General features: G+C 53.6%; 1 protein-coding gene across 1 annotated transcript in view; it reads left to right on the forward strand.

Moving 5' to 3' along the window:
* MMP24 (matrix metallopeptidase 24) overlaps nucleotides 1–2023 on the forward strand; it is a 57014-nt gene extending 54991 nt beyond the window's left edge. Inside the window, exon 13 of the mRNA XM_038757158.1 lies at nucleotides 158–2023. Within this exon, the coding sequence (XP_038613086.1) occupies nucleotides 158–495 (338 nt within the window). The 3' untranslated portion in view covers nucleotides 496–2023. The remainder of the gene's footprint in view (nucleotides 1–157) is intronic.
* The last annotated feature ends 9058 nt before the right edge of the window (nucleotides 2024–11081 follow it).

Genomic DNA, 11081 nt, shown 5'->3' on the forward strand with positions numbered 1-11081 from the left:
ACACAAAATCCTCCTCCTCTCCCTCCCCTCCCGCCCGCCCCTGTAGCATTCCCTGAGTAACTGTGGGGTGCAGAGTCCCGTACTAACCCCTGGAAGAGTCTGGTCCCTGCCCTCAAGGAGCTCACCGTCTTGCCCTCCTTTGCCTTGTCTCCCCCAGACTACACGTATTTCTATAAGGGCCGAGAATACTGGAAGTTTGATAATCAGAAACTGAGCGTGGAGCCCGGCTACCCGCGGTCCATTCTCAGAGACTGGATGGGCTGCAACCAGAAGGAGGTGGAGCGGAGGAAAGAGAGGCGCCGGCCCCACGACGACGTGGATATCATGGTGACCATCAATGACGTGCCTGGGACGGTCAACGCCGTGGCCGTGGTGATCCCCTGCACCCTGTCCCTCTGCATCCTGGTGCTGGTCTACACCATCTTCCAGTTCAAAAACAAGGGGGAGCAGCAAACTGTGACCTACTACAAACGCCCGGTCCAGGAGTGGGTATGACAGGGCGGCAGGGAGCGCCCCCAGCCTCACCGCCCGGGACAGGGCTCGCCGCCAAGCGGGCCCCTGCTCTGCGCCGTGGGCTTGGGATCGAGGAAGTCGCTCGGGTGCCGGGAGTGAGGAGTACGGCGAGACCCGCCCCGGGGAGAGACCCCGGGGGAGAGGCCCCGGGGGAGAGGCCCCGGGGAAAACCTGGGAGAAGCCGTGAGAGAGAGAGAGAGAGGGAGAGAGAGAGACCCTGGGAGAGCTCTGGGGGAGGAATCAGGGAGAGACCTGGGGGAGGGACACGGAAGGGACCCTGGAAAGCCGTGGGGAGGGGAGCCGCCGGCACCGCTGTCTCTGTTCCCCAGCTCTCCTCCCACTGGCGTCGGCTGAAAGCGCCAGGGCCACGGCTGCTTCCAGGGGACTCGTCATCAGTCTCCCCTATGGCCCTCAGTGCCCTCCTCCTCCTTCTCTTCCTCCTGTCAGAAACCAGCATTGCCAATCCTCCCTGACCCACCTGGCACCCCGCTCTTCCTGCCCCCCTCCTCCTCTCCCCACCCCACCCCACCGCTCCGTCCAGGGATCCAGGCTCTCTCGCTGGTTTTGCGCACCCGGAAAGAGAAGCAGCCGGAGCTGTCGAAGGGACAGCTGACGGTGGACCCTTCCTGTAGGACCTCAGCGTGTTCCCATCGTGGGGACCGGTCCGGCCGCCGGGGCCGAACACCTGCTGGTCAGATGTTTTGTTTGCCGCCGTCGGGGCGGTCGGGGAACCCAGCGCTGCCCGTGGGGAGACCTAGAAACACGTTCCACACAATCAACCAAACCGACCTGGGTCAGGCCCCCGAGGTTACTAGTGATAGCCACTCTGCCCTCGTGAAGCCCCCGGGCCAGAATGCTGGCCGGCCCCAAAGACGCCAGCTCCGACTCCACCTGTTTCAGGAGCCAGGTAACCTGTCATGAATATTTAAGTGTCCCATTACTACTATTTAAAGTCCTGTCTGTTGGAATTAATATAGGATTTTCAAAACCTTCTCACCCATCAGAAGATCTGACTCAAGTCTGTGTCGGTGTGAGGACCGAATAAGGACCCGGATCCGGCTCGCACCTGTCCACAACGCCCAGGATGTGAAGTTGTTTCTCTGAGTTTGTGGAGCCACATCGGCGCTGTTTAGCGAGGGCATGTCACAGGGGGTGGGAAAACCAGGGGAAAAGCACTGACGCCACCAGTTCCTAACTCCGGAGGACCGATGAGGTTCCGCATCACCTCCCTCCGGCCCGGCTAGCCCTCGTCCGATCGGTCGGGCCTGGGCAGGCCCCTCTTATTGCCGTTTGGAAGGACTTGGCGGGTCAGAGGCAGGGTTGGCAGCTCCTGAGCGGCAGAGCCGGTCCACGGGAGGCGTGCCCGGCCAGCCGTCTCTGGGGACCCATCCCCGCCTGCGCTGGGCCCCCACTGGGCTCTTTACTCTGGCTGCAGCCGTCCTCGCGTTGGCAAGTGCAGTCAGTCACCAGGGAGAAGCAGAGGCAGCGGGGGTGAAAGGGGGAGCGGTTAGGCGGGAGGTGGGCAGTGGCGGGGCGGGGGGCCTCCCAGAAGGCCTTTGGATGGGGGGGAATCCAGAAAATGGGTGAGCCTCGCTGATCCACCCCGTCCGGGGTCGGCTTTCTCCTTTCTCTCCCGTTGGGGCGGAGGTGCGAGCGGTCTCCTGTGCTCCCCGCGGCCGGCGCCTGGCCTCGTGCAGCCTCACGCTGGAGAAAGTCGACGCTCCCCAGTCACCTGGCCTTAGCGCCAGGGAAGAGTCTCGGAGTCAGCCCAGGCCCCTCCTGCAGATCACCGCAGCCAGGCCAGGTCAGGCCAGACCGGGCTCGGCCAAGTCGGGTGAGGTGAGGTGGGTGTACAGCCTGGCTGAGGGGCTTTGGTCTTTGGGCTGGAACAGCAGGTGTCCACGGCCTCAGTTTTGATTTCTTCCTCTTCTCTTGTGGCCCCTCACCCGCTTCCTCTGACCTCCCGGGGACCCCACTCAGGGGTTAGGAGCCGCTCGACGCCCCAGGGTCAAGCCTCTCTGGTTGGCCGGAGATGTTTGTTCAGAAGCCGGGAGCTTGACTTCCACATTCTAGGGTGGCCTCAGGCCTCCAGGCCTGGTCTGGAGTGAGGTTTCAGGGCACCCCCCCTTCCCTGGTTTGCCCCCCTCCCCCCCAGTGCAGTAGATTGCATTTCCAAGAAGAGAACGAGGCCCAGATTCTCAAAAGCTGGACACATTTGCTGGTCTGGTTGGTCCTGATGATCAGTCAGTGGTTCTTCCAGGTTCAGTGCAAGAGGTCAGAGTTCCTCCACGGATTCTTGTGGCCAGGGTTCTGGTGGCTCAGCTCCTCTGCGGGTTCTCGTGGCCCACCCTGCCCCTTCCACTCTGTGATAGAGCCTGAGGTGTGCTGCCTGCTTGCTGAAGCTCACCTTGAAAGAGGATCCTTGTCCTCCAGTTTCGGAGAAATTCAGAAACGGCAGCGTCGCTCCCTCCGCCCCTTTCCTCCTTTTCCTCCCCTCTTCCCTCCCTCCTCTCTTTCTCCTCTTCCCCTTCTCTTCTCCTTCTCTTCCCCTGGCCAAAGAGCCAAGAACAGGTGGCTCCCTCCTTCCTCCTTTCAGACAATCCAGTGCGTGTGGGTCTGAAGGAGATCCCGAGTTGGGTTCCTACCCCCTTGGCCCCAGTTCCTACACGAACCATCGTAGCAGACTTAGTGCCTCGTAGTCCTCCCCGTCTCCAGCCTCTCCCCTCTCCAGTCCATACTTCACTCTGCTGCCCGGATCGTTTCTCTACGGTGGGGTTCTGCTCACATCTCCCCACTCCGCAGAAACCTCTCCTTGTGGCCCTTAGGAAGCAGACCCTAGCCCTGGCCATCGGCTTCAGGACCTTCAATCGTCTCTCCCCGTTTCTTACCCTCGCTCCTGCCTGCTTCACCCCAGCTCCCACTCTTGGTTCCTATCGAGCTGACCTACTCACCGGGCCTCGTTCTCATCTCTCCCGACACCGACCCGTCCCTTCTCCCGTCCTCTCCGCCTGGCCACCCTTCCTCCTTCACATCTTACAGACCATCACTCCTCTCCCCACCTTTGAAACTTTTCTGAAATCACATGTGCTCCAGGAAACCTTCCTTGATTCATCTGTCGTCTCTACAACATATTTTCTCCCCTTCTGACGCTTCGGCACTTCCGTGCCACCTAAACACCGGAGTTACTTGGCCCCCAAAGCCTTTATGTACGTGTCTTTAGACTCTCTTGCTTCCTCCTGGCTGTAATTTATTTAGGGTCCGTCTCTTCCCTTAGATTGTCAGCTCCTCCAGGGGAGGGATCATGTCGACTAGCTCTTCTGTTCTCTCGCAGGCACTTAGTACAGGGCCGTGAACATAGTTTGGCACTCAGTGAATACTGTCTATTGATGGTCATTTTCCTCAGGGAGCTCAGAGCTCCTTTTCCACATCCATCATTTTTTGAGCTGAGCCCCATCCCGGCCACCTAAGAAGGGAATTGTGTTCCGGTGGGAAGAGCGTGCGGGCCGGGAGTCCACAGAACCGGGTTCTAATCCCCGCTCAGCCTCTGGTCTGCTGTGTGACCTTGGACAAGTCACAACTTCTCTGGGCCTCAGTTTCTCGCTCTCCCTTCCTCTTAGACTGTGAGTCCCTGGTAGGACAGGGAACAATCTGATTATCCTGTACCTACCCCAGTGCTTAGCACAGTGCTTGGCACATAGTAAGTGCTTAATAAATACCATCATTCATTTTAAGGGCTTACTGTGTGTGGATCTCTGTACTAGGTCCTTGGGAGAGTACAAGAGAGACATGATCCCTGCCCTCGAGGAGCTTACAGTTCAGTGTGGGAGGCAGAAGCAAAATCATTTACCGACAGGAAGAAGAAGGGATAGACATGAGTGCGAGTATGTGTTTAAGTAGCAGGTGTGAGGGCAGCAGTGCTCTGTCGGGGTGGGATGGGGTGGATAGAAATGCGTCCTCACCAGGGCCCTAGGCCTTGGGGACCAACACTAGTTACTCCTCCTCAGCCCCGTTGAGAAAGGCTGATACCTCGAGAGGAAAGCGACTTTCTGAGGCTGCAAAGTAAAACCGATGGTGAAATCAAAATTAGGAATCGCCTTCTGACCGCCAGTCCAAAACGAGAGCCCCGTGAGCATCACCGTCTCCTCTCGTTGCCCTCCCCTCGCTCCTTGCCCCTAGTCCCCTGGGTTCTCCTCCTCTCCACCTCTCGTGGGACTGGGGGCCCGGCCCGCTTCCGAGCTCTTCCACCTCCAGGAGTGGTTTCTGGGTTCTCCGGACCGTAAGAGGTAGGAAACGGATCCTGGAGGAGATCCTGGGGGACAGCGGAAAGCGAAGGGATGAAGAGGAAAATGGTGTAGGGGGAAGGGGGCTCTACCGAACGAGGAAATGTTTTGCAAAGTGGTTTTCTTCTGCTTCCCGAGCCGGCTGCCGGGTGAGGCCAAGAGGCCGCAGGTGGTTGGGGAGAGGGCCCACTGGGACGGCGGCCTCTGACCCCAGGACCCTCAGAGGGCCTGCTCCGTGTCCCGCGGCCCCCGCCTTCCCTCCCGCGTGTCACAGGGCTGGCTGGGCGGGTTCTCAGTGCCAGGCGTTATCTCCGGAGTCAGTCGGCCATCTCTCTAGACAGCGTCTACATTTCAGTGTTTGTCACATTTTAAAACTGATCAACCTTTGTACAATGTTTTTTAAGTCATTTTTTAATAAAATGAAAATTCAAGAATAAGTTGGTTTCCTTGGGGAGGCAGAGGAAGGGGCACCCAAGGACAGCGTTCCCTCGTGTATAGAGGAGGGTGGGGTCCTAGGCCAGAGAAAGAGTGGGCCGAGAGGAGGAGGAAGATGGGAATCATGAGATGCGTGTAGGGACTGATCCGGTGCCAGGGAGGTTCTGGTCCCAGCGTGAATGCCATTTTTTAGGGCGAGGAGCCTGGCTCAGGCCCCTGCTGAAGGGAGGGGAAGGAGTGAGCCCGTGTGTTGAGCGTTTGAGCTTCTGAAACCTGGATTCTGGGAGCCAGTGGCAGCAATGGGACTCTGGCGGAGACCTTCCTGCAAGAGGAAAGCTATGAGGGAGAGGATGAGAGGGCGAAATGCTAGCGGATTCACTGCGTAGGCATGGGGAAGCTAGGGAGAAGTTGTGGGGGTGGGAGGAGTCCCAGAAGTTTTGTCTTGATTTCTGCTGGTCTGCTGGTATGCAGGGGGGAAAGAAGCAGAGCCAGAGCCGGTGTTTGGATTGCTGTATTTTCCTAGGGCCCAGGACACTCCGCGGCCAGCCTGCTGACGAGCCTGGGCCGGCCTCAGGCCTTCATGCTGACCCGCCGGGCTGGGTGGGGGTGCGAGCTGCAGGAGGGAAAGAAGGTGCGGGCTCCAAGGGGGCCGAGGCTCGGAGTTAACGGGGAGCCGCCGGCTGCTGCTCGGGGGCCCTGCGGCCAGGGCGGCAGCCCCGCACGCTCCCCGCCTCTGCGGGTTTGGGGTACCATGTTCCCTTGAGCCGAACTCATGTAAAGGAAACAGGGCGGGCAGAGCCGCCAGACGGAGCCTCATCGGGCAGGGTGGTGGCGGTGGCAGCTGGATGCCAGTCCTCGCGGGACGGGGATAGAGGGGCCCCGGGACAGGCCCTAGTACCAGCTGGTGCAGACAATAAGGTACCGAACGTCCTCCAATGGTCCCCAAGGGTTGGGATCTGGGGCCGGCTCAGGCGGCTGGGGCTCCTCGCCGCCTTCGGGGCCTTCAGCGTCACTGGGCTCTCCCAAGGGGGCATCTTGCCCACTGCTCAGGTGCGCTCCCATGAACTGCAGAGAAAACAAAGGGGACGGTGAACCACCTCGAGTATGGGCCCCCACCCCATTTCCCTCCTAGGCGGATTCCCACTCCTTGGAGATAGTTCAATCCGAGTGTCTCTCTCTGTGCCTTTGGGAATGGTTCCATCTCTATGTTTACCTCCTAAGTACGTCTACGGGAATAGCATAGCTCCTGTTTCACGCCCCCGCCCACTGCAACCTCCTGTCTTGGGAAATGGGTTGGTCCCTATAATTAAGCCTGGCCCTTCAAATGGTTCAGTCCCTCTAATTAAGCCCTTTCTCTTCCTCAACTCAGTCCCTTTGTTTTACATCTATCTTAGCTGGGGGAATGGTTAAATCTTTGTTTTACCTTCCCCTCTGTGTCTTGGGAAAATGATAATAATAATAATGGCATTTGTTAAGTGCTTACGATGTGCAAAGCACTGTACTAAGCGCTGGGGCGGTTACAAGGTGATCAGGTTGTCCCAGGGGGGCTCACAGAAGCAGCGTGGCTCAGTGGAAAGAGCCCGGGCTTTGGAGTCAGAGTTCATGGGTTCAAATCCCGGCTCTGCCAATTGTCAGCTGTGTGACTTTGGGCAAGTCACTTGATCAATCAATCAATCGTATTTATTGAGCGCTTACTGTGTGCAGACCACTGTACTAAGCGCTTGGGAAGTACAAGTTGGCAACATATAGACACAGTCCCTACCCAATAGTGGGCTCACAGTCTAAAAGGGGGCACTTGACTTCTCTGTGCCTCAGTGACCTCATCTGTAAAATGGGGATTAAGATTGTGATCCCTCCGTGGGACAACCTGATCACCTTGTAACCTCCCCAGCGCTTAGAACAGTGCTTTGCACATAGTTAGCGCTTAATAAATGTCATTATTATTATTATTATTATTATTATTAATCTCCATTTTACGCTCGGGGGGTCGCGTAACTATGATGCAGTTGATGCAGTTCCAACGTTTTACCCCAGCTTCACGTCCCCGCGAATGGTTTCTTCTCCGTTTCACTTCCCCCAAACCCACCCCGCGACCTCAAAAATGGTTCAGTCCCCCTGTTGCGTTCCCCTCCTCCGCGGAATGGTTTAGGCCGGGCTGCGCCCTCACTCCCCCCCATCCATAAAAATGGTTCAGTCCCCCTCTTGCATTCCCCTCCTCCGCGGAATGGTTTAGGCCGTGCTGCGCCCTCAATCAATCAATCGTATTTATTGAGCGCTTACTGTGTGCAGAGCACTGTACTAAGCGCTTGGGAAGTACAAGTTGGCAACATATAAAAATGGTTCAGTCCCCCTGTTTCAGTACCCTCCTCCTCGGAATATTTTATTCTGTTAATATGTTTTGTTGTCTGTCTCCCTCTTCTAGACTGTGAGCCCACTGTTGGGTAGGGACCGTCTCTATATGTTGCCAACTTGGACTTCCCAAGCGCTTAGTACAGTGCTCTGAAAACAGTAAGCGCTCAATACGATTGAATGAATGAATGAATGGTTTAGGCCGTGCTTCGCCCTCACCCCCATCCATAAAAATGGTTCAGTCCCCCTGTTCATTCATTCATTCAATCGTATTTATTGAGCGCTTACTGTGTGCGGAGCACTGAACTAAGCGCTTGGGAAGTACAAGTTGGCAACATCTAGAGACGGTCCCTACCCAACATCATCATCAATCGTATTTATTGAGCGCTTACTGTGTGCAGAGCACTGTACTAAGCACTTGGGATTTGTACTTCCCAAGCGCTTAGTACAGTGCTCTGCACATAGTAAGCGCTCAATAAATACGATTGATTGATTGATTGATTGGGAAGTACAAATTGGCAACATATAGAGACAGTCCCTACCCAACAGTGGGCTCACAGTCTAAAAGGGGGAGACAGAGAACACAACAAAACATATTAACAAAATAAAATAAATAGAATAGATATGTACAAGTAAAATAAATAAAATAAATGTTCAGTCATTCATTCAATCAATCGTATTTACTGAGCGATTACTGTGTGCAGAGCACTGAACTAAGCGCTTGGGAAGTCCAAGTTGGCAACATCTAGAGAGGGTCCCCACCCAACAGCGGGCTCACAGTCCAGAAGGGGGAGACAGAGAACAAAACCAAAAATATTAACAAAATAAAATGAATAGAATAGATATGTACAAGTAAAATAAAATAAATGTTCAGTTATTCATTCAATCTTATTTACTGAGCACTTACTATGTGCAGAGCACTGAACTAAGCGCTTGGGAAGTCCAAGTTGGCAACATCTACAGACGGTCCCTACCCAACAGGGGGCTCACAACCGCCTTCCAGTCTCCACAGCACATGTATATATGTATATATGTTTGTACATATTTATTACTCTATTTATTTATTTTACTTGTACATATCTATTCTATTTATTTTATTTTGTTAATATGTTTGGTTTTGTTCTCTGTCTCCCCCTTCTAGACTGTGAGCCCACTGTTGGGTAGGGACTGTCTCTAGATGTTGCCACCTTGTACTTCCCAAGCGCTTAGTCCTGTGCTCTGCACACAGTAAGTGCTCAATAAATACGATTGATTGATTGATTAGAAGAGGGAGGCAGAACAAAACAAAACAGAATAACAAATCGCCTGATCGCCATGTAACCTCCCCAGCGCTTAGAACAGTGCTTTGCACATAGTAAGCGCTTAATAAATGTCATTATTATTATTAATATTCTCCCTCACTCCCCCCCCCATCCATAAAAACGGTTCAGTCCCCCGTTGCATTCCCCTCCTCCGCGGAATGGTTTAGGCCGTACTTCGCCCTCACTTCCCCCCATCCCTAAAAACGGTTCAGTCCCCCTGTTGTTTATTTTACTTCTACATATTTACTATTTTATTTGTAACCTCCCCAGTGCTTAGTACAGTGCTATGCACATAGCGCTTAATAAATGCCATTATTATTATTATTATTATTGCATTCCCCTCCTCCGCGGAATGGTTTAGGCCGTGCTTCCCCCTCACTCCCCCATCCACAAAAACGGTTCAGTCCTCTTGTTGCTTATTTTCCTTCTACATATTTACTATTCTATTTGTAACCTCCGCAGTGCATAGTACAGTGCTTAGTACAGTGCTTTGCACATAGTGAGCGCTTAATAAATGCCATTATTATTATTATTATTATTGCATTCCCCTCCTTTGCGGAATGGTTTAGGCCGTGCTTCGCCCTCACTTCCCCCCCATCCATAAAAACGGTTCAGTCCCCCTGTTGTTTATTTTACTTCTACATATTTACTATTCTATTTGTAACCTCCCCATTGCTTAGTACAGTGCTTTGCACATAGTGAGCGCTTAATAAAGCCATTATTATTATTATTATTATTTATTATTATTGCATTCCCCTCCTCCACGGAATGGTTTAGGCCGTGCTTCGCCCTCACTCCCCCCATCCACAAAAACGGTTCAGCCCTCCTGTTGCTTATTTTCCTTCTACATATTTACTATTCTATTTGTAACCTCCGCAGTGCTTATTACAGTGCTTAGTACAGTGCTTTGCACATAGTGAGCGCTTAATAAATGCCATTATTATTATTATTATTATTGCATTCCCCTCCTCCGCGGAATGGTTTAGGCCGTGCTTCGCCCTCACTTCCCCCCATCCATAAAAACGGTTCAGTCCCCCTGTTGTTTATTTTACTTCTACATATTTACTATTTTATTTGTAACCTCCCCACTGCTTAGTACAGTGCTATGCACATAGCGCTTAATAAATGCCATTATTATTATTATTATTATTATTGCATTCCCCTCCTCCGCGGAATGGTTTAGGCCTTGCTTCGCCCTCACTCCCCCCATCCACAAAAACGGTTCAGTCCTCCTGTTGCTTATTTTACTTCTACATATTTACTATTCTATTTGTAACCTCCGCAGTGCTTAGTACAGTGCTTAGTACAGTGCTCTGCACATAGTGAGCGCTTAATAAATGCCAATATTATTATTATTATTATTATTGCATTCCCCCCCTCCGCGGAATGGTTTAGGCCGTGCTTCGCCCTCACTCCCCCCCATCCATAAAAATGGTTCAGTCCCCCTGTTGCTTATTTTACTCCTACATATTTACTATTCTATTTGTAACCTCCCCAGTGCTTAGTACAGTGCCTTGCACATAGTGAGCGCTTAATAAATGTCATTATTATTATTGTTGCACTCCCCTCCTCCGCGGAATGGTTTAGGCCGTGCTTCGCCCTCCCCCCCATCCATAAAAATGGTTCAATCCGCCGTCCCACGCCGGAATGGTTCAGTCCTTATAGTGGACCGTCCCCCCCCCCGTGTTTTGGGGAATGGTTTAATCCGTCACCTACCGGGCCGCGCTGAAAGGTGCAGAGCCGGGCCGGCGGCCTTAGCGGGAGCGTTGTGGCCGTTGGAAGAGTCCTAGGACTATGGGGGGGACGCCTGATTGCGGCATCAGTCCATCAAAGCCTCTCGAACCAATCGCCGCCTTCAACGCCAAGCCCCGCCCCGTTTTGGCCGCCCTGCCCTTGTCCCCTGGCCGGTGGGGAGGGCGTTGGTTCAGTCAATCGTACTTATTGAGCGCCTACTGGGTGCAGAGCACTGGACTAAGCGCTGGGGAGGTTGCAAGGCGACCAGGTTGCTTTTAAACAGGAGTCCGGGAGGACCACTGATGGGCCAAGCTCGGTTCGATTTGTCTAAAAAATCCTCTGCATGGTCAGTGCTGGTCAAAGAGAGGAGGTGGTGGGGAGGGGGGTGGTCTCTTAGGTGGAATGTTTATTGTTGGATTGTGTACTCTCCCAAGCGCTTAGTAATAATAATATCATCATCAACAATCGT

The sequence above is a fragment of the Tachyglossus aculeatus genome, chromosome 15, assembly GCF_015852505.1.
Source record: "Tachyglossus aculeatus isolate mTacAcu1 chromosome 15, mTacAcu1.pri, whole genome shotgun sequence".
Classification (NCBI taxonomy): Eukaryota; Metazoa; Chordata; class Mammalia; order Monotremata; family Tachyglossidae; genus Tachyglossus; species Tachyglossus aculeatus.